The sequence below is a fragment of the Panthera onca genome, chromosome A2, assembly GCF_046562875.1.
Source record: "Panthera onca isolate mPanOnc1 chromosome A2, mPanOnc1 haplotype 2, whole genome shotgun sequence".
NCBI classification, from domain to species: Eukaryota; Metazoa; Chordata; class Mammalia; order Carnivora; family Felidae; genus Panthera; species Panthera onca.
Genome location: NC_138340.1, coordinates 123581678 through 123604626, shown reverse-complemented (window position 1 = coordinate 123604626; position 22949 = coordinate 123581678). Strand labels below are relative to the sequence as shown.

General features: G+C 40.2%; 1 protein-coding gene across 4 annotated transcripts in view; it reads left to right on the top strand.

The window, feature by feature from the left end:
• Window positions 1–22949, top strand: part of LOC144614862 (retinitis pigmentosa 9 protein-like) — a 42268-nt gene that overhangs the window by 4054 nt on the left and 15265 nt on the right. For 2 of the 4 annotated variants that reach the window (XR_013553096.2, XR_014137309.1), the window contains exons 2-7: window positions 404–434; window positions 2497–2626; window positions 8020–8111; window positions 13616–13677; window positions 14386–14748; window positions 22257–22341. Coding sequence is in view for 1 of the 4 variants with exons in the window: in XM_078440757.2 (XP_078296883.2) it covers window positions 404–434; window positions 2497–2626; window positions 8020–8111; window positions 13616–13677; window positions 14386–14581 (511 nt within the window). In the remaining 3 variants the exon portion in view is untranslated. Of the gene's footprint in view, window positions 1–403; window positions 435–2496; window positions 2627–8019; window positions 8112–13615; window positions 13678–14385; window positions 15021–16707; window positions 16832–22256; window positions 22342–22949 lie in introns of those variants that run through there. The other 2 variants (XR_014137310.1, XM_078440757.2) reach the window with 2 other exon arrangements.

The following is a 22949-nucleotide window of genomic DNA, read 5'->3' as shown; positions in this document are numbered from 1 at the left end:
CATGAGCCTCCATGCTGAGTAAGTGGAAGTTATGGTAGGTAAATAACCTGACAACCGTGACAGTCTGGAAGCATGATTAGCTCTTGGGTCTTCCCACACATTTCGCCTGCAATCTCTTGCTTTCTCTTCTTCGAAAATAAATTCATTGTGCTCAGACACCAAGTTAGTTACCATTTCAGTGAATTTTAGTTCTAGATCTCTGCAGGATGTGGTGTAGCATCAGTTTACTTATATAAGATCTCTGACTGCTGGGCATATTTTAATAACTGCTTTAGATCTAATGCAGTTTTAAGGTTTTACTAAAGATATTCTTTTCATTTTGACCTCTAGTTGCTTTTTGCTCATTAAAACGTATTGTGTTCCTGTTAACATGATTGACGGCAGTTTTTCTTTTCCTTTCTAGTTATGAGAAACCTCCTCCTGGGCTTATCAAGGTCAGTGTGAAGTTTGTACCTTTGGTTATTCTCTCAGACATATTTGACTCAGTGCTCAGACTCAGTAACTTGTTATGAAAAACTGTTATATAAGGTTTGGAACATCTTTTTCATAACCCTGCTTCTCCCTGCAGATGCCAGTCAGTCCATACACTTTGGGCTTTGTGTCTCCAGCCTGTGTCTTTGTAGCAATGTAATCAACCGTGTGACTGTTCCCTAAGAAACGGTGGCAGGCCCACGTGTTCCTCAGCGATCGGTCCCCTTCTCTGTCTCCTGCTGTGGCTGCATCTTCTCACTGCTCTGCTCCATCTCTGACTCACTCACTGCTGCTTTCCTGAGCGTCAGCTCAGAGAACAGTAGTCTGTGTGGAGACTGGAAGCTCCTCTAGTCCAGCCCCTGGTGTAGGAGACCCCCTACCACCTCCTGCCCACCTGGCCATGTTGTCCAGTGTCTGTGAGAGTGAGACTTAGAGGGCTCTTTAGAGGCCAGAGCAACCTTATGCATGCTCACTTTCAAATAAAAGAAAAGACTTTTAGGGGCACCTGGCTGGCTCAGTCAGTAGAGCATGAGACTCTTGATCTCAGGGTCAGGAGTTGAAGCTCCACGTTAGGGGTGGGGCCTACCTAAAATAAAAAATATATATTAAAAATTTTTAAATTAAAAGAAAAGAGGGGCGCCTGGGTGGCGCAGTCGGTTAAGCGTCCGACTTCAGCCAGGTCACGATCTCGCGGTCCGTGAGTTCGAGCCCCGCGTCAGGCTCTGGGCTGATGGCTCGGAGCCTGGAGCCTGTTTCCGATTCTGTGTCTCCCTCTCTCTCTGCCCCTCCCCCGTTCATGCTCTGTCTCTCTCTGTCCCAAAAATAAATAAAAAACGTTGAAAAAAAAATTAAAAAAAAATAAAAAATAAAAAAAAATAAATTAAAAGAAAAGAGTTTTAGAAAATGTTCTTCTGTTATAGATTAAATATTCATGGAAACTGAAAAAAAAACCCTCTTTAATTGTAAATGCATATATTCAGTGGTGAATATGCAACTCACACATATAGATAGCATGTGTGTGACTAGAAAACATGACAATGGTCTTCAAGTTATAATAAGCTATTTTAACATAACATTTTTATTCTAGATAATCCTGTTTTAATTCTTGAAATATATATGTATATACGCGTATATACATATGTTAAGTTTATTTATTTTCAGAGAGAGCGAGAGAGAGCACACACACAAGAACAGGGGAGGGACAAGGAGAGGGAGGATCCTAAGCAGGCTCCACGCTGTCAGCCCGGAGCCCGATGCAGGGCTTGAACCCACAAACCATTAGATCATGACCTGAGCCAAAACAAAGAGTCACATGCTTAAGCAAGTGAAACAGCCAGGCAAATTTATATTTTTTTAATTTAATTTTTTTCTTTTTAACATTTATTTATTTTTGAGAGGCGGCAGAGGGCAGAGAGAGGGGAGACAGAGGATCCGAGACAGGCTCTGTGCTGACAGCAGAGAGCTGAAACAGGGCTCGAACTCACAAACCGTGAGATCATGACCTGAACTGAAGTTGGATGCTTAAGTGACTGAGCCACCTAGATGCCCCTTAAATTTTGTTTTTAAGTAATCTCTACACTCAACGTGGGGCTCAAGCCTCAACCCCGAGATCAAGAGTTGCATGTTCCATCTCCTGAGCCAGCCAGGTGCCCCTACTTTAATTGTTATACCTTGCCTCATTTCACTAAGATTTTGTGGTCGTGGAACCTTTTTTTGATCTTTAAATCTAATTTACGTTAGAATTTGGAGCTCACAGATCATTCCTATATGAAGGGCAGATTTCTGCTTTACTAGTAACTTTTCTCTAAGAACAACTACTTTGTTTTCATGATATAGTCCTTCTGGTATATTTATTTCTGGTTTTTGTGTCAGGTATAATTTGTCTTTCTAGTACTGGAGAGGGTAACAGGATGACGTGGGCATTTCCAGCCCATGTGAAAGCCAGCAGTGCTGTGTTCTGAAGCAGGTAGGAGAGAATTCCAGTGCTCTTTTGCCACGTCGTGTACATGTTGTTTCCTTTTTTAGGAAGATGAGACTAAGCCAGAAGACTGTATACCAGATGTACCAGGCAACGAACATGCCAGGGAATTTCTGGCTCACGCACCAACTAAAGGACTTTGGATGCCACTCGGGAAAGAAGTCAAAGTTATGCAGTGTGAGTATGGGAGAGTTTCAGGTAACACTCCTCAGCACACACAAGTTATATACCACGACTTACAGAGCATGTTTACCTCTTTTTTTTTTTTCTCACCGAGACCTGTTAAGCCAAGGCGTGATGTCTGTTTCATAGTTAAGGAAGCCAAGCTGCGTATGTTAGTGAGTGTCTAAGAGGCAGAGCATGGCTTTGACTCCAGGGCTTCTGACTCCCAAGGGCAGTGGTTGCCCACAGGACCGTAGCTGCCTTTGGAGTACACTCCTTGGTAATATTCAAGTAACAGAAAGGATACTCTGTTGTAGAAATGCCACGAGGGACAAGGAGATACATTGGGATACATTGGAGGGGGCAGATCCCTTTGGGTCTTGCCTCAGTCCTTTGTACACCACCCCCCCCCCCCATCAGTGGTGTTAAGGTTTCATCCATGTGACCTGAGGTGGGGGGGGGGGTCCAGAGCAGGAGTGCTGTGTGTGCACGGCCCCACCCCACCAGAGCCGCAACACCTTCATCCAGCTTAAGTGGTATTTGGTATTTGAAGAAAGGGTACTGCTGCCTTTTAAACACGTTTGTTTGTATAAAGATTCTTCATGCACATAATTAAAATAGTTCCCAGTCTCTTTTTCTCCATTCCCACTTTTAGCTCTGTTAGTTGGTTATTTTGATATTTATCTTCATATGCCTAAGATCACATTTACATTGCATTGATTTTTCAGGTTTAGGTGGTATCTGTTAACATCATACAATGGAAGATGAGAATTTAGCTCTTACTACACATATGTACCCTTACTATATCACATCTTCCCCAAAATAGTTTTTTCATAATTTTGGTTAGATAATCCTGGGTACTTACTTTATTATAATTATGTCCAGAGCTGAGTCATGTAGTAAAGTGATTACTTTTCCTTTATGCATCCTGAATAATTACCTCTCCCTCCCGCCCCAGATTAACAGTTATCTTGTTTTTGGTGTGTGTTATGTGCATGTGTTTTGTTATTATTGTTTTTGGTTTCCATGTACTGATTTCTTTTTACTCAGTCTCAAATTGTTCTAAAGATTGAATCTTAAGACCTCTAAATGCCTGAGACATTGTATTAATTACATTCTTCTGAAAATGGTTGCTCCCATGCTTATCATCCAGGAATCTCCCTTCACTTTGTGTTGTTTGTTTGAGAGAGAGCGAACAGGGGAGAGGGAGAGAATCTTAAGCAGGGTCCACACCCAGTATGGAAGCTGACAAGGGCTCAATCTTAGGACCACGAGATCATGACCTGAGCTGAAATCAAGAGCCGTACGCTTAACCAACTGAGGCACTTAGGCACGCCTCACTTTGTGTTATGAATTGAATGTTTGTGTCCCTCCATAAATTCGTATGTTGAAGCCCTAATCCCCAATAGGATGGTATTTGGAGATAGGACCTTTGGGTGGTAATTAGGATTGGATAAAGTATTGAGGGTGCCTCTGATGATATGATTAGTTCCTTTTTTTTTTTTTTTTTGATGTTTATTTATCTTTGAAGGAGAGAGGGACACAGCGTGAGGGGGGAGGGGCAGAGAGAGAGGGAGACACAGAATCCAATGCAGGCTCCAGGCTCTGAGCTGTCAGCACAGAGCCCGACGCAGGGCTCAAACCCACAAACCACAAGATCACGACCTGAGTTGAAGTCGGAGGCTTAACTGAGCCACCCAGGTGCCCCTGATGAGTTCCTTTTAAGAGGAGACCAGAGAGCTTGCTCTCTTTCTGCTATGTAAGGACACACCATGAGAGGATACAGCTGTCTGCAAGCCAGGAGGACAGTAATCATCAGAAACCAACTCTTTTGGTACCCAGATTTTAGATCTCCAGTCCCTAGCCTATGAGAAAATCCTATTATGTAAGTGACCCACTCTATATTATGGGAGCCGGAACTAAGACACTCACTCTGCAGTTTCCCTTAGCTTCTTTCTTGTCTTGAATTTCCTGTTTTCCTATATGTTGACTCATCTTTGTTGTTTTAATTTCTTGTTTTGGTGGAGCCAAGACCATTAAATGGGGAAAGAGCAGTCTTTTAAAAAAAACTGGACATCCTCTTGCAAAAGAATGAAGTTGGGTCCTTATCTAATATCATACATAAAATTTAACTCTAAGTGGATCAAAGACTTAAATATAATACCTAAAACTATAAAATCTCTTAGAAGAAAACAGGGCAAAGCTGCACAAAATTGGATTTGGTAATGATTTTTTGGATGAAACACCAAAGGTACAGCCAACAAAAGAAAAAACAGACAAATTTGACTTCATGAAAACCACAAAATTTTGTGAATAAAAGACATTAACAAAAGAGTAAAAAGCCAACTAACAGAATGGGAAAAAATATTTGTAAATCATATATCTAATAAGGGATTATATCTATAATATATAGAGAACTCCTAAAAACAACAAAGAAACAACCTGATTAAAATTTGGCAAAGGACTTGAATAGACATTTCTCCAAAGAAGATATACAGGTATCCAGTAAGCCCATGAAAAGATTCTCAGCATCAGTAATTAGAGAAATACAACCTCATACCTGTTAGGATGGCTACTATCAAAAAAACGGGCACCTGGGTGGTTCAGTCAGCTAAGCATCCAAGTTTGGCTCAGGTCATGATCTCCCGGTTTGTGCATTCAAGCCCTGCATCAGGCTCTGTGCTGACAGCTCAAAGCGTGGAGCCTGCTTACGATTCTGTGTCTCTTTCGTTCTCTGCCCCTCCCCCATTCATGCACTATCTCTCTCAAGAATAAATAAAACATTTAAAAAACTTAAAAAGAAAAAAAAAAAACAAATGTTGGCACATGTGCACAGCCTTCTAGCTTCCCAGGATTGTGTCAGAATTTTTAAAAGCCCTCTGTGGACATCTCATTACCTGGATCATTAAAATCTTTAGCTCGGCTCTTATTTATCCATATCACAGCTGTTGGGAGCTGTGATATTAAACAATTGCAGGTAATTGTTTTCAACAAATATCCTGAGGGATTGGGCTTTTACTGTAAACTACATGACTGGTTAAATAGCAACAACACCCTGCCAGTGTGGCTCTGTGCTTTGGGGTTAGGGATTTTTGAGAGACTCAAAACCTGGCCTTACCCCATTGAGAGTGCAGGATTGCTGCTTTTCATAGTTGTCATGGTTGCACGGCTGCTAGTTTTCAAGATTATTCTGGCAATCAGGAAAGAGGGTTGGGAGAAGGCCTGGTTAAAATGCCAGAAACCCTTCTGTTCTTACCAAACTTCACTATCTTTTCTTGAATTAATGGTCCTCAGATTGTGGCAAACCTTTGATTAATTTACAGGGTTTCAAGTAAATTGATGTGGGAAAATTTGCAACTATTTTCAGTGCTTTTATGGAGGCTGTCACTTGGCCATTCTTGAAGTGCTTCTTGGCTTATTCCCCTTGGAAAGAATTCTCTTCATTTTCATTTTTATGACATGTCAGGAAGGGAATGAAAACAGGTAAATGTATTTAGTCTGTCATCTTTACCCAGAAGTCTACAGCTTTTTTTTTTTTTTTTAAGTTTGAATACCACTGCTCTCTTTTATGAGGTAGTTACTTACATTTCAATTACCATTTTATGGCTATGTACATTGACTTGGAAAATAAGTGTCAGAGTTGGGACCAGAGCCAGTTTGACTCACTTGTGATTTTCAAGGACCTGCAGAAGTTCCAGTGATGTGTTGATACGGTCATATGATTTTGCAAAATTTGCCAAGGCAAGGTATTTTTCTTTCTAAAGAGCCCCCTTCCACAAACACATAATTTAAGCTCAGGCCCCACAAAATTTGGACTCCTCCCAGACAGGATGAAAGACACATGTACATGTACATATTTTCATTGATTTTGTTGATTGTAGTGTTATCTAGAACAGTGGTTTTCAAACTTTAACATGTCTTTAAATCACCAGTTAATCTTTTAAAATTCTAATATGTGTCAGTATTTCTGGGGTGGACCTAACAGTATACATTTCTAACAATCTCCCATGTGTTGCTGATTTTGCTTGTCCATGACCACATTTTGAATAGCAAGAATCACCTTTCCTTTAATGATACGACAATTTTGAACACAAAAAAAGACTTTGGTTTGAAGGAGTATAATCCTTCTTTCCTGAATTTTAAATTAATTGGGAGAGTTAATGAAAGACAGGGACAGCTCGGAGGCAATCAATAAAGAATCTCCAAACTTCACTTTTTTCCAATGGTTTCCTGCCTCCAGCCCTCAAAATTAAAAAGGAAAAACTTCCCTTCTCATTCACTTCACGCTTTTAGTAGCTGTCAGCATGAAGCAAACCTGGCTGATCTTAGCTGTAATCCCTTTACCTGCTTCCTGACTTCCTTGGTTGGAGTTGCTTAATGTCCAAACATTTAACTCACTGTTCTCATATGACTTCCTGATTTACCTCAAATCTAGATGGTTCTAAGAGGACCAGGTGAGAGAAATAATAAGCATCTCACCCATTCCTGCTTTGTTCACCACTTCATTTTCCCTATATCTCAATGCCTGATGCCATGTCCATAGTCACTAAAATTCCACAAAGTTGTGTGCTTCCCTCTGTTGTCCTGGAACATGTGTATGTATTTTCTTACTGTGTTTCTTCCCCATTCCTCATCACGGCTGTCTGCTTCTAAATAATATACTTTTTACAAAGGACAATTTCCCTGTTCAGCAGGTGAAGCCATATTAGAGTGCTAATGAAATTAACATTTTAATTATTATTTTTTTAATGTTTATTTATTTTTGAGACAGGGAGAGGCAGAGCATGAACAGGGGAGGGTCAGAGAGAGAGGGAGACACAGAATCTGAAACAGGCTCCAGGCTCTGAGCTGTCAGCCCAGAGCCCGACGCGGGGCTCGAACTCACGGACCGCGAGATCATGACCTGAGCCGAAGTCGGACGCTTAACCGACTGAGCCACCCAGGCGCCCCAGAAATTAACATTTTAAGATAATTTGTGATTTGGTTTAATTAGAGGGGAGGGATTGTGCAGTTTTTGATTCAATCAGAGAAAGAAGCTATTTGCTCTGTGTCTGAAATTGTAAATGAGGATCAGAGTCACTTGATGAATAGAAAAGACCTTCTCTTTGAAAAATACAGTAAGCTACAGACAAAAAAAAATTCACTCTTCACAATACTTTTACACTGGATTGCTTAATACTTATCTGGTGAGGTAATATTTACTCCCAAAGCTACACGATTAAAGGATGCCTGGGAAGTAATCAGTTTCCCTTTATTTTCTAGGATTGTATATGATTCATCCAGTCATTGGATTTGCTTTTAGAATTGGAGTTTAATGAAGAAAAACTTTAATATGGTGTACTGATTCTTCATCTTCATTAAATGAAACTGTTACTTACAGAAATATTTCCTTTTTTCTTTGTTTTTAGGCTGGCGTTGTAAGCGGTATGGTCACCGAACAGGCGACAAAGAATGCCCTTTTTTTATCAAAGGCAACCAAAAATTAGAACAGTTCAGAGTAGTAAGTAGAACCCCACCTTGTCAATTTACATTTTTCAGAAGTAGTGAATATTAACAAACCAGGGAGTAATCGGTGAACTGGAAATTCACATAGAACACATTCTCAGAGATTTTTGGCCAGAATATCCGGTATTGACTACATCTCTTGTTAAATTACATTTGTGTGACAGATTAGTTAACAAAAAACTAACTTTTTATTAAAGTGTTATTTGTTTATACCTTGGGAATAGTGATTCTTTTTCTAAAGCAGACATTTTTATTTATTCAATCACTTGTTTTCAGTTATATATAACATCATAACTATAATTAGGGTTTTAGTTTCCCATTTTTTTTTTAATGTTTATTTATTTTTGAGACAGACGGACAGAGTGCGAGCAGGGGAGGGGCAGAGAGAGAGGGAGACACAGAATCCAAAGCAGGTTCCAGGCTCTGAGCTGTCAGCACAGAGCCCAATGCGGGGCTCAAACTCGTGAACCTTGAGATCATGACCTGAGCTGAAGTCAGATGCTTAACCAACTGAGCCACCCAGGCACCCCTCCCAGTTTTTAAAGAGTAGATGTCTTTATAAGCTATAAGTGTGTATATAAATTATATATGCTCTTTAGACAGTAAAATAGACTTATCATTTCTTCACTTTATTTTAATAGAGTCATCCCCTAAAGGTGTTAATTTACCATTCAGTAACTGCTTCTGCCAAGTGAAATATGCTACTGTCTGGATGTACTGAGGTTATCAGTATATGTCAAACTGGGGTCAACATTATTTAAGGTTTTAAGGAATTTAAGATGTTGTGTTATAATTTTAATAATCTGAAATAATTTCTTTTTGATCAATCATTCCACTTAAGTGGAATGTCGGTTTTTACAGATTGTAATAGAACATAGTTTGATGATAAATCTCAAAAACTTTGAACATATTCTTTTTCCTTTTTTTTGACCGGAAACCCCATTTCCAAGAATTTATTTTAAGGATATAAGAGAACATCAACATATACACTGTTTATGATTAAGGATATGTATGCATAATGATAACTCTCATAATTATATCATTGAAATGATGGAAACTGAAGAAAAATTGGAAACTTAATAGTCTAATATATCAACATAAATTTCTGTAACATACAAATGATTCAGTCATTAGGAATTATTATTTTAAGACTTTATTTTTAGAAAAAAAAAGGTTTTATTTTTAGGGGCACCTGGGTGGCTCAGTTGGTTAAGCATCTGACTCTTGATTTTGGCTCAGGTCATGATCTCACAGTCTGTGGGTTTGAGCCTTGTGATTGGCTCTGTACTGACAGCAGGAGCCTGCTTGGGATTCTCCATCTCCTTCTCTCTCTGCCCCTCCCCACTCACATGTGCATGCTTGCTCACTTGCTCTCTCTCTCTCTCTCTCTCTCTCTCTCAAAAATGAATAAAACATTAAAAAAAAAGATTTCATTTTTAAGTCATTTCTGCACCCAGTGTGGGCTTGAACTCACAACCCCCCCCAGATCATGAGTCACATGTTCTACCCACTGAGCTAGCCAGGTACCCCAGAAATTATGTTTTAGAAGACATCATGAAAAATGTTCATGAAGACACAAGTAAAAAATAATAGAGTTGTACATGTAATAGGATTAATAATTTTTCATAAATTTAATGATATTGATTGAAAGAAAGAGACCAAATATTAATAGTAATTATCCCCAGGTAAGAAGGTAATAGGTTTTTTTAACATAATTTTTTTTTAATATGAAATTTACTGTCAAATTGGTTTCCATATAACACCCAGTGCTCATCCCAACAGGTGCCCTCCTCAGTGCCCATCACCCACCCTCCCCTTCCTCCCACCCCCCCATCAACCCTCAGTTTATTCTGTTTTTACGAGTCTTTTATGGTTTGGCTCTCTCCCTCTCTCTTTTTTTTTTTCCTTCCCCTCCCCCAACATCCTCTGTTAAGTTTCTCAGGATCCACATAAGAGTGAAAACATATGGTATCTGTCTTTCTCTTTATGACTTATTTCACTTAGCGTAACACTCTCTAGTTCCATCCATGTTGCTACAAAAGGCCAGATTTCATTCTTTCTCACTGCCAAGTAGTCTTCCATTGTGTATATAAACCACAATTTCTTTATCCATTCATCAGTTGAAGGACATTTAGGCTCTTTCCATAATTTGGCTATTGTTGAAAGTGCTGCTATAAACATTGGGGTACAAGTGCCCCTATGCATCAGCACTCCTGTATCCCTTGGGTAAATTCCTAGCAGTGCTATTGCTGGGTCATAGGGTAGATCTATTTTTAATTTTTTGAGGAACCTCCACACTGTTTTCCAGAGGGGCTGCACCGGTTTGCATTCCCACCGACAGTGCAAGAGGGTTCCTGTTTCTCCACATCCTCTCCAGCATCTATAGTCTCCTGATTTGTTCATTTTAGCCACTCTGACTGGCGTGAGGTGGTATCTCAGTGTGGTTTTGATTTGTATTTCCCTGATGAGGAGTGGTGTTGAGCATCTTTTCATGTGCCTGTTGGCCATCTGGATGTCTTCTTTAGAGAAGTATCTATTCGTGTTTTCTGCCCATTTCTTCACTGGATTATTTGTTTTTCAGGTGTGGAGTTTGGTGAGTTCTTTATAGATTTTGGATACTAGCCTTTTGTCTGATAGGTCATTTGCAAGTATCTTCTCCCATTCCGTCGGTTGCCTTTTAGTTTTGTTGATTGTTTCCTTTGCGGTGCAGAAGCTTTTTATCTTCATGAGGGCCCAATAGTTCATTTTTGCTTTTAATTCCCTTGCCTTTGGTGATGTGTCAAGTCGGAAATTGCTGCGGCTGAGGTCAGAGAGGTTTTTTCCTGCTTTCTCCTCTAGGGTTTTGATGGTTTCTTGTCTTACATTCAGGTCCTTTATCCATTTTGAGTTTATTTTTGTGAATGGTGTAAGAAAGTGGTCTAGCTTCATTCTTCTGCATGTTGCTGTCCAGTTCTCCCAGCACCATTTATTAAAGAGACTGTCTTTTTTCCATTGGATATTCTTTCCTGCTTTGTCAAAGATGAGTTGGCCATACTTTTGTGGGTCTAATTCTGGAGTCTCTATTCTATTCCATTGGTCTGTGTGTCTGTTTTTGTGCCAATGCCATGCTGTCTTGATGATTACAGCTTTGTAGTAGAGGCTGAAGTCTGGGATTGTGATGCCTCCCGCTTTGGTCTTCTTCTTCAATATTACTTTGGCTATTCGGGGTCTTTTGTGGTGCCATACAAATTTTAGGATTGCTTGTTCTTGCTTCAAGAAGAATGCTGGTGCAATTTTGATTGGGATTGCATTGAATGTGTAGATAGCTTTGGATAATATTGACATTTTAACAGTATTTATTCTTCCAATCCATGAGCATGGAATGTTTTTTCATTTCTTTATATCTTCTTCAATTTCCTTCATAAGTTTTCTATAGTTTTCAGTATATAGGTCTTTTACATTTTTGGTTAGGTTTATTCCTAGGTATTTTATGACTCTTGGTGCAATTGTGAATGGGATCAGTTTATTTTGTCTTTCTATTGCTTCATTATTAGTGTATTAGAATGCAACTGATTTCTGTACATTAATTTTGTATCCTGCGACTTTGCTGAATTCACGTATCAGTTCTAGCAGACTTTTGGTGGAGTCTGTCGGGTTTTCCTTGTATAATATGTTATCTGCAAAAAGTGATAACTTGACTTCATCTTTGCCAATTTCGATGCCTTTGATTTCCTTTTGTTGTCTGATTGCTGATGCTAGAACTTCCAACACTATGTTAAATAACAGCGGTGAGAGTGAACATGGCTGTCGTGTTCCGGATCTCAGGGGGAAAGCTCTCAGTTTTTACCCATTGAGGATGATATTAGCTGTGGGCTTTTCATAAATGGCTTTTATGATGTTTAAGTATGTTCCTTCTATCCTGACTTTCTCAAAGGTTTTTATTAAAAAAGGATGCTGAATTTTGTCAAATGCTTTTTCTGCATTGATTGGCAGGATCATATGATTCTTTTCTTTTTTTTTCTTAATGTGATGTATCACATTGATTGATTTGCAAATGTTGAACCAGCCCTGCAGCCCAGGAATGAATCCCACTTGATCATGGTGAATAATTCTTTTTATATGCTGTTGAATTCGATTTGCTAGTATCTTATTGAGAATTTTTGCATCCATATTCATCAGGGATATGGGCTTGTAGTTTTCTTTTTTTGCTGGGTCTCTGTCTGGTTTAGGAATCAAAGTAATGCTGGCTTCATAGAATGAGTCTGGAAGTTTTCCTTCCCTTTCTGTTTTTTGGAACAGCTTGAGAAGGATAGGTATTATCTCTGCTTTAAATGTCTGGTAGAATTCCCCAGGGAAGCCATCTGGTCCTGGACTCTTATTTGTTGGGAGATTTTTGATAACTGATTCAATTTCTTCACTGGTTATGGGTCTGTTCAAGTTTTCTATTTCTTCCTGTTTGAGTTTTGGAAGTGTGTGGGTGCTTATGAATTTGTCCATTTCTTCCACGTTGTCCACTTGGTTGGCATATAATTTTTCATAGTATTCCCTGATAATTGCTTGTATTTCTGAGGGATTGGTTGTAATAATTCCATTTTCATTCATGATTTTATCTATTTGGGTCATCTCCCTTTTCTTTTTGAGAAGCCTGGCTAGAGGTTTATCAATTTTGTTTATGTTTTCAAAAAACCAACTCTTGGTTTCATTGATCTGCTCTACAGTTTTTTTAGATTCTATATTGTTTATTTCTGCTCTGATCTTTATTATTTCTCTTCTTCTTCTGGGTTTGGGGTGTCTTTGCTGTTCTGCTTCTATTTCCTTTAGGTGTGCTGTTAGATTTCGTATTTGGGATTTTTCTTGTTTCTTGAGATAGGCCTGGATTGCAATGTGTTTTCCTCTCAGGACTGCCTTCGTTGCATCCCAAAGCGTTTGAATTGTTGTATTTTCATTTTCATTTATTTCCATATATTTTTAAATTTCTTCTCTAATTGCCTGGTTGACACATTCATTCTTTAGTAGGGTGTTCTTTAACCTTCATGCTTTTGGAGGTTTTCCAGACTAACCCAGAAAACTGCCAGAAGACTAGCAGAATGGACTCTCCAGAGCCAAGCTTAACATGATTTTTTGGTAACATTTAAAATTTCTACAAATTAGATTTATTCTTTTTTAAAATTGAGATAGTTTACATACTGTAACATTCCTCCTACATGTATTCTTATTTTTTTTTTTAACATTTATTTATTTTTGAGACAGAGAGAGAGCATGAACAGGGGAGGGTCAGAGAAAGAGGGAGACACAATCTGAAACACGCTCCAGGCTCTGAGCTGTCAGCACAGAGCCCGACGCGGGGCCCGAACCCACGGACCGCGAGATCATGACCTGAGCCGAAGTCAGATGCTTAACCGACTGAGCCACCCAGGCGCCCCCATGTATTCTTATTTCAGTGAAATAGAGATTTAATTTTAATTTAACTAAACAGTCCATGAAGCCCTAATCCAACCTTACCCTTCTTTAACCCTCAAGGCACATGAAGATCCCATGTATGACATCATACGAGAGAATAAAAGACATGAAAAGGACATAAGGTGAGGTGGTCCTGGTGATAACAATACCCTCTTATATAAAGTTGGAAACATCCATCCCAGTATTAGATGAGTGGTTTGGTAAATATGGTACTTTAATTTAGTTGTGAAATGTGTGGAAGGCAGGAGAAATCACTGGAAAGGCCAGTATGTGGGGAATGAGCAGGCGAGCCTTGTTCTGTCTGGGTTGGCTTAAAGCAGTGGGCTTGGCCCAGCCTGCTCATACCACTGATAGTTGATGTTGGCAACCAACCGTAGTTTAGTTTATCTTCTCCAGTGTCTTTAAGGATTTGAGCTATTGTGAAAAATGATCCTTAGACATGAACAAAGATAGGGTGAAGAAACGGGAGAGTTTGTTTTTCCCAAAACTGGTGACGCCGAGTAATAATTGTTTTGAGGAGGTAGATTACTTGAGCAGCTGGGGGCGGTGAGTAAGGAAAGTAGGCATCTGTTAGAAGTTCTGTGGTAAGGACTCGAGAAACATGCAGAAATATTTAGGACAATGAAAAGAACACAGAATGGCTCATAAACTGGTTACAGTCCTGTCAAACAGGCATGGACGTGGACAAGAATGGGGAAGACATGCACAAATAAGTACCGTCTTTCGCAAGGTGGTTAATTCATGACATTTTTTACCCTCACTGCTGCTCTCACATCATTTTTATCTACAATTTTTTTTAAATATGGTTCTTTGGTCAAACTTCTGTTTAGGATACAGCAGTTAAAACAGTTACTGGAGGATTCCACCTCCGATGAAGATGGGAGCAGCTCCAGCTCCTCAGAATGTAAAGAGAAACACAAGAAAAAGAAGAAGAAAGAAAAGCATAAGAAAAGGAAAAAAGAAAAGAAGAAGAAAAAACGAAAGCATAAGTCTTCCAAGTCGAATGAGAGTTCAGACTCGGACTGACAAGGACTTGACCTATTCCATGTTCTCCTCTCAAAAATCAGACACCGTGGCCCCAGACCAGAGGGTGTGGAATCGGGGAGGACTTGGAGACCCCAAGAGAGCAGGGCATTCGGTGTCACGTGTATGAATTCTCACCTGCCTTCCAGCGAAGACGTGACCCCCGGAGGGTGAGTTGTGTCTTCCCTGGTGCTGGCTCTGGACAGCGGCTGATTTCAGGCAGGAAAGCGTGTTCATTGTCTTCCTCCCACTGATCCCTGCAGTTTGTGATTCCTTCCAGCTGCCACTGCCAGTGGAGTGAGACTGAGGGAATGAGTCTCTGAGGAAGCTACAGGTGCTACTTGCAGCCTTCCCCTCCCCCTGGGAGCGTTCCCAGAATTCCCAGAGACTCCAGGCATGGCTTTTCTCTGTTGTCGAGGATAATAAAAGCTCATTATTTATTTTTTAAGTGTAGTAATTTTTTATTTCTTAATAATGCATGCATGTGCTCCAAATTTAAAAGGTACATAAGGTTTTTAATCATGACAATTCTTCCTTTTCTCCCCCAGCCACTCAGTTCCCTTCCCCAGTGTCTAATGTTACCAATGTATTGTGAAGTCATCAGGAAATATTTATGTATCATAGAAAAAGTTTTTTCTCTCTTTAGCATAGTATGAACATTTGTCGGCACCAATTTTTTCATTTTTGAAAAAATGTTTGAGAGAGAGAGAACAGGACCAGGGGAGGGGCACAGAGAGGAGGAGACAGAGAATCCCAAGCAGCCTCTGCACTGTCAGTGAAGAGCCCCACTCGGGCCTCTAACTCACGAATCATGAGATCATGACCAGAGCCAAAAACCAAGAGTCAGATTCTTAACCGACTGAGCCCACCAGGTGCTCCCATTTTTTCATTTTTTAACTCAACAGTATAAAGCATGTTGGGCTTCGCTGCACTCAAAAGACCTATGCTCATAAACCCTGGCATGATTGCTTGAGGGTTTTTTGGAGGGGTGGGATACCCTGTAATAACATTGAAAAATTATGTATTTAACTTGCTTAGTTCTTACTGCTATTTTCCCACAACTATTATTATTTCTAGAATAGTAGATTCAGAAAAATTATAAGGTGATACAGATTACTGTACTGGGTCAGCTACCCACATCCTCAAATACATCCTCATCCTGTTGGCTAAGCACAGCCCACCTATGAACAGCTACAGCTGAGGCAGCTCAGCTGGTTGGGGTGGTGCCTGCAGCTAGGGGAGAGTGTCTGTTCTTTGCTGAGCCAAAGTGGGGCCAGATCTTGGTCATAAGCAAGTGTCCCTCCCTCTCCACTAGCATCTGTTGCTGCTCTCATCATTCAGGGTCCCTGGAACACATTATTCCTACTTTTTGCCACTTTCCCTGAGGTTTCCCCTCTCTAAAGAGTGGCTGATGCAGTCCAGGCTGGCTCCTTCTCTAGCTCCCTTCAGTAACTGTTCCTAGCCTTGGTCTTAGAAAGTTTATCTCAGTAACACAATTGGCCCAGATAAGAATGACCAGGATTTGTTATTTCTGAAAACTGTAAGGCCAGTTCATTCAGCTGTGTCTTACATTTACCCTAGGCATCCTAGCCGAGCATGCAATGGGAAAATTCTCCTTCCAGGAATTTTCTTTCTCCTGCTGGAAACCCATTCCTGATAAACATATTCTGTTACAATATGGGAGAATAATATCGATGATTCTTAAACTACGGAGCAGCAAAATCACCTGGAGTGGCTGTTGAAATAGATTCCTCTGTCCTGTTCCTAGAGTTTTAGAATTTCTGATTTACTAGGTCTGGAGTGGACTGGAGAGTTTGCAATTCTGACAAATGCCCAAAGGATGCTGACGCTGTTGGTTTGGGGGCCAGACTTGGAGAACCACTGCTCCAAATGTTAAACCTCTTCTTGAAGCCTTCTTCCACTTCCTGCTTTAACTGGAATCTTGCCATCCACTGCAGCCTTTGCAAGTTAATTCCTCCTCTCTCACTCCAGGTTTCTCTGTCTTCTGTTTCTGGCCTAGATTCTGTGGTCCTTTCCTTCAGTCTGTCATATCCCTTGACCTGTCTTTTTGCCCGGTTTACCCAGAAGAACCTCAAACTAACCTCTTCCTCCTCTGTTCCAATTCCCAGACAGCTGAGCCCATAAAGCTCATCAATCAAAAGTTCTTCATCCTGAAATCTCTCCCTTCAGACTCAGTACTCTCCAGTCCTATTTAGAAAATGAAGAGAAGTCACCAGAACTCCTTCTACCAAGGTATATGTCAACCTGTCATCATGGTTGTGGTAGGCAGAATTATAAAGTAACCTCCAAGATTTTTTGCCCAAATCTGTAGAACTTGTTACTATAATGGATTTTAATCCCATGATTAAATTATAATACACAATTGATCTTTTCGTAACTATGTGGATGGTCAGAACCAAATCACATGGTGTTTTTAAAACCAGAAGTTTTTAAATTTTCTGACAGGTAGCAAAGAGGAAGTCACATTCCGAGTTTGAGAAAGACACGATGTGCTGTTGGTGGATTTATTTTAAAATGAAGGGGTCCAGGCATCTGGCTGGCTCAGTCAGTAAAGCATGCAACTCTTGATCTTGGGGTTGTAAACTGAAACCCCACATTGGGTGTAGAGATTACTTAAAATCTTAAAAAAAAAAAAAAGTTAAAAAAAAGGAAGGGGCCATATAGCAAGGAAATGGGGCAGCTTCCAAGAGGTAAAAGCAATCGTAGTCAACAGCCAGCAAGGAAATGGTCACCTCAGTCCTACAGTACTTGCAGGGAACTCACTTCTGCTAAAAGTCAAAATGACCTTGGGCACATATTCTTCTCCACAGCCTTCAGGTAATAGCCTAGCCCTGCCCACACCTCATTTTGGCATTACAAAGTGCTAAGCTGAGAATCTATTCTACCCAGATTTCTGAACTACAGACCTATGAGATGATAAATGGGTGATGCTTTTATTTTTCATTTTTTAAAAAATTCAGACTTATTTTTTTCAGATCCATTTTAGGTTCACAATGGAAGTGAGCAGAAACTACAGAGATTACCCATATATTCTGTGTCCACAACCCCACCTCTCACATCAACACCAAAATGGTCCACTTGTTACATTCGATATCCTACCCTAGCGCACCTATCTCCCACAGAGGCTTCTGCTATGGGAAGTTGTGATTTTCCGTGTCTGCCTCTCTCTCCAATTTTTGGATCAGCGGTTTTGTCATGACCTCCATTCTTTGATGAATTTAGGGAGATTTGGTAATTTTTTAGTTCTTTTTACTTCTCAGGAAAGAGTGAAGACTCCCTTCTACTCCTGAAACCAATACTATCCTGTATATTAACTAACCTGAATCTAAATAAAAAGACTTCTTATCTCCTCATATGCTAGTCCAGAAACCGGAAGTCAACGGTTATTGTTTTAAGCCACTACGTTTGTTGAAATTAGTGACATGTCTGGAAGCTTCTTTTGGGCAGAGACCATCTTGTTTCATGTTCTAGTCTCAACTTTGTTTATTTTGAGAGAGAGTTGCATGTGCATGTTCGTGTGCAAGCAGGGCAGGGGCAGAGAGGGAGGGAGGGAGAGAGAGAGAGAGAGAGAGAGAGAGAGAGAGAGTGTCTCAAGAAGGCTCCATGCTGAGCATGGAACCCAACATGGGGCTCAATCTCATGACCATGGGATCATAACCTAAGCCAAAATCAAGAGTCAGACACTAAACTGACTGAGCCACCCAGGTGCACCTCTAGATTCAACTTCTTTTAAGTTTATTTCTTTTGAGAGAGAGAAAGCACAAGTTGGGGAGGGTCAGAGAGAGAGGAGAGAGAGAGAATTCCCAGCAGTCTCCACACTGCCAGCACAGAGCCCAATGTTCAAACTTCTGAGCCATGAGATCATGACCCGAGCTGGTCAGATGCTCAACCGACTGAGCCACCCAGGTGCCCCTAGACTTCTAACAGAATGTGAATTTATTAGAAGTACGGTTACATGCTCCAGTTGGAACCTGATTTGGAAGTTGTAGTGGATGCTTTGTTGTGCTACTGGTATCTGCCTAGTTCCCACTGCTGACTTTCGGACTAAAATATTTACCCTCCCACCTGCTGGGATGGCTAACAACTGACAACTTACAACTGACTTCCCCTATCCAGGGATTTGATCTTTCTTGAAGAAAGCCGCAGTACCCAAGGTCATGCTTCCTTTCTAAGGGTCATCCTGTATCAGTGACTGGTCAGTGCACAGGTATAGGGGTGTCCTCTTACCCCAGTTGAGAAAATTCTGCAGGATCATTGCAGCTCAGGAGCTCCCAATTGGATTGGCTGAGGTCTTTGTTGCTGCATCATATCCAAACTTCTTCCCTATGCTTAATCATTCTTTCTTTGCCCCTTCAGAGATTTTACTCCCCAAAGCACTCTCCATTAAAGCACTCCCTGCACACAAATCTTCATGTCAGAGTCTAAACCTAAGGAACTAAATGTGCCACGGGGTATAATAACCGCTTGGGAAAATGAAACGGAAGGTGGTATCAGGATGTACCCTTCATTTTGGACTCCAGTTTCCAAACCTATACTTGACTTCTCATCTGGCCTCTAGAATAAAGACTTCGAGAGGGATTACAAAGCAGGGAAGTGTTCATTGGAGTTGTCCTCTTTTTCTGTTTCCTCTTCCATATACCGGCATTACCATCTTTCCTAACTTCTAGGGTCCAATATCTTCCTACTAGCCAGAGAGCCCCAGTTATGGTCCATTTAAATGCCTTGAATTAGTTTACCCACACTTCAAACTCCTATTTCACAGGTGTCAAAAAAGCAATCAGATTCAACTCCTATTAACACATTAATGAAAAACCACACTCTTTAATCTTCTCATGGGGATTTATAGGTGAATGAATCAGACTGTTGGAATTTGAATGAACCAGAACTGTTGGTAGGGAGTTAGAGTAGTGGAATGCCTTCCTGTAGTTCCCAAATAAGCTCAGAAGTTGGATTATCTGGACTCAAGTGTTCCTTATTGTTCAGTTATTCCAGCCTTCCCATTTCAGTTATGTTCTGGGCTTGGAATGTTGGTGGGAACAGGGCCAAGGACAAAACTGTTCATTTAAATTGACACTAAGCCATTCATTCACAAATACTTGAGTGCATATGATGTTCCAGGCTCTATACTAACTATTCCATGGAGATAATCTACTGGAGACAATAACCTATAGCCCTAAGGAATACATGGTCTCAAGGTTGAAAACGTAACTCTCCTGTGATATGTCACATAATGGGCTATGAAAATGAAAATGCAGGTGTTACTAGAAGACACATAGCAGAGTCACATAATCCAGCCATGGGTGGGGATAGGGGTCACAGATATTCTCCTAGAATATCTACTCCATCTTTTAAATAGGAGTTAGGCAGGAAATAAGTCAGATCTTCTCATAAGACCAGCTTTAGAAACCATATCATCTTTTGCTTGCCTTTTTGCATCTCATCTGAAAACATGCAGTGCCATCACTTTTTACCATCTCCTTAATCCATCTTGAGAGATACTTTGTTACCATATGGAGTTAAAAATATAAAAATGTAGTAAAAAAAAAATATATATATATATATAGTTAAAATCACTGGACAACTTAGAGGCAATATTGAGTGGATCCATCCATATGTATCAAAATATTGTTGATACGATCACTCAGAGAGCCCTTCCAAGAGGTTACCCTAGCCTCTCCATATCTGCCAAATACCTATATCTTATAATTACTCTTAGGACAGCTTTCATCCACATGTAAACATTTTGGCACCTAGCCACAGACTTAACCTGTATCTTTTATTGGGAGAAGACTGGTTCCACAAATTTACCATCTAGGTCATAGGTTCTGAGTATAAGGAACTCTTGTTTGCCTAAAGTTTCCCTTGTTTCTACAAGTGTACACTGGAAGTAAGTAACATACTACAAACCACCATGGGACATACCCATCAGTGGACCTACCATATGCTTGGTTTCCATTTATAAAAAATGAAAAAGGTACCGTCTCTCTCTTCAGGGTAGTTCCTGTTCATGGGGAATCCATCTATTTAGTCTGTCCTCAACTCTGCCATCCTTTTCCCCATATTTAAAGGTCCCTGAGATTATAAGACAGTAATAGACATGGCAGAAGTATTCAGGAATGACCCAACTCTGTTGGTGTTACCAGTGATGTGGCCATTTTGAGACGGGAGCAAAATGCTTGAGAATCACACATACACAATTCAATTTATTTGCTGTTTTATATCTTTTAATTGCAAAGGCTTTACAATGTCATATTTTCTTGTTTGTTGGTGTAACAGCTTTATTAGATTAAATCAATGGATGATCACATGTTCTAAACCACCATAATGATGCAATATTTAGTTCTTTTATGGAGCTGGAACTCAGTATTTGTTTCCTGTAAAATAATAGAATAATACAGTTCCTTAAATCAGCTGTAAAACTCAAGATATCTTATACAAAGAATCATTACTAATATCTTTAATTTTCATCTTTAGGATAAAGCTAAAGGTCTTAACATTTTGCTGGAGCATGATTATCAATCTTTACTTTATGACTGCTGCAAGGCAGGAATGGCCCATTTAAAAAGCCAATAAGCACTTTCTCCCTGACACCCCAGGCCTAGGGGTTGAAGGTGTGGCAGGGATACTCAATGCCAAGACCCAGTGTGAAAAGAAGCCTGTCAAACTACTAGACCTTTAAGGGAGATCCTGAACTTTTAAGGGAGATCCTGAACTTCCAGTGCCCAGCTCTACTAGCTCTAACCTGGGACACTTTGAACCAGCAGGATAACTTACAAAATCCCATATAACATACAACACACTACCATAACAGCACTGGTGAATTAAATGTGGAAAACTGACATAAAAATGACACTCCACAGAATGAAAAGGCTTAGGCTCCAATCTGCTTGTGAGCAAGAATCTATATATTTTTTTTTTTTTTCAACATTTTTTATTTATTTTTGGGACAGAGAGAGACAGAGCATGAACGGGGGAGGGGCAGAGAGAGAGGGAGACACAGAATCGGAAACAGGCTCCAGGCTCCGAGCCATCAGCCCAGAGCCTGACGCGGGGCTCGAACTCACGGACCGCGAGATCGTGACCTGGCTGAAGTCGGACGCTTAACCGACTGCGCCACCCAGGCGCCCCAAGAATCTATATAGATACAGGTCTACTACCCAGTTAGAATGCTGCCATTTTTCACTGCCCACAAGCAGTGTTAGTTTTAGAGGACAGAACATGCACTGAGTAGGAAACCCGAAACAAAGCCCTAAAAGCTAATCATGACATTGAAAACTGGACACAGGATAGATACCAACTCTATACCTGCTGGCTGTTTCCTAAACTTTACAGCATATGCCTCAAATCTGTTTGAAACTTTGTAAGGTACCTTGCTTTTCCATCTCTCACAGTTACCTGAGGGAAGAAGTGATTCATACAGCAAATAACCCAAATTGCTTAAAAAAACAATGGCAAAAAATAAATAAATAAATAAACAAACAAATAAATAAATAAATAATACATCTTTCAAGAAAACCTATTTTTCAAGATCCTATTCTATATCATTCTACAGTCCTTAGCAATAAAAAAATGTAACAGACATAATCTAGAGGTTCACCCTGAAAATTACCATCTCCACTGCATAACCAAGAGTAAATTGAGGTTATCTTCTTCACAGGGCTGTGATAGGATGGAAAAAATGGATTCCTACACACTGATGAGAAATGACAGCAGAGGCAAATGAGACTTTAAGAAGACTAAAGGTAAGATGGCCAGTGTTCTGGTTTAGGAGCTAAGACTGAGCTTAATTAAATTTCCTGCAGGTCCTTATGCATCCCATTCATCCCTTACCTGCTTCATTTCACTTTTGCACCCCAGATATAATCATCCCCCAGGCTCTATTTTGGACCCTTCCCACTCGTTTGAGCCCCCTCCCTAAAAATACGGTGATCCAAACTCCAGCTTCAACCAGGTGTGCATGACCTGCTGGTCCAGTCCTCCCACTGACAGCCACACATAAAGCAAAACAAATTCCCTTCCCAAGTTTACTTTACCACAGATGTTACCATTTTTTCTAGGTACTCAAGTTCAAAACCCAGCCTTCTATTCTTAAGGAGTCAATTTCGTTAATGAATTCTCTGAGATGTAAAACTTTTACTCCCATGAGAGTTAAGACCCTCATCATTTTATATCCAAAGTTCACTTAAACTGACTTTATACAGGGGTTTTAGCCATATAGGCAGAGTTCAAATTCCTCCTACACTGTACTGCCAGCTGAAGATTCCTAGAGCATATTTCTTCCTGTCCTTTATTCAGTTTGCTTTGGCACCTCCTTATTGCCTAGAGGAAAAACATCTAGAAAGGAAAATAT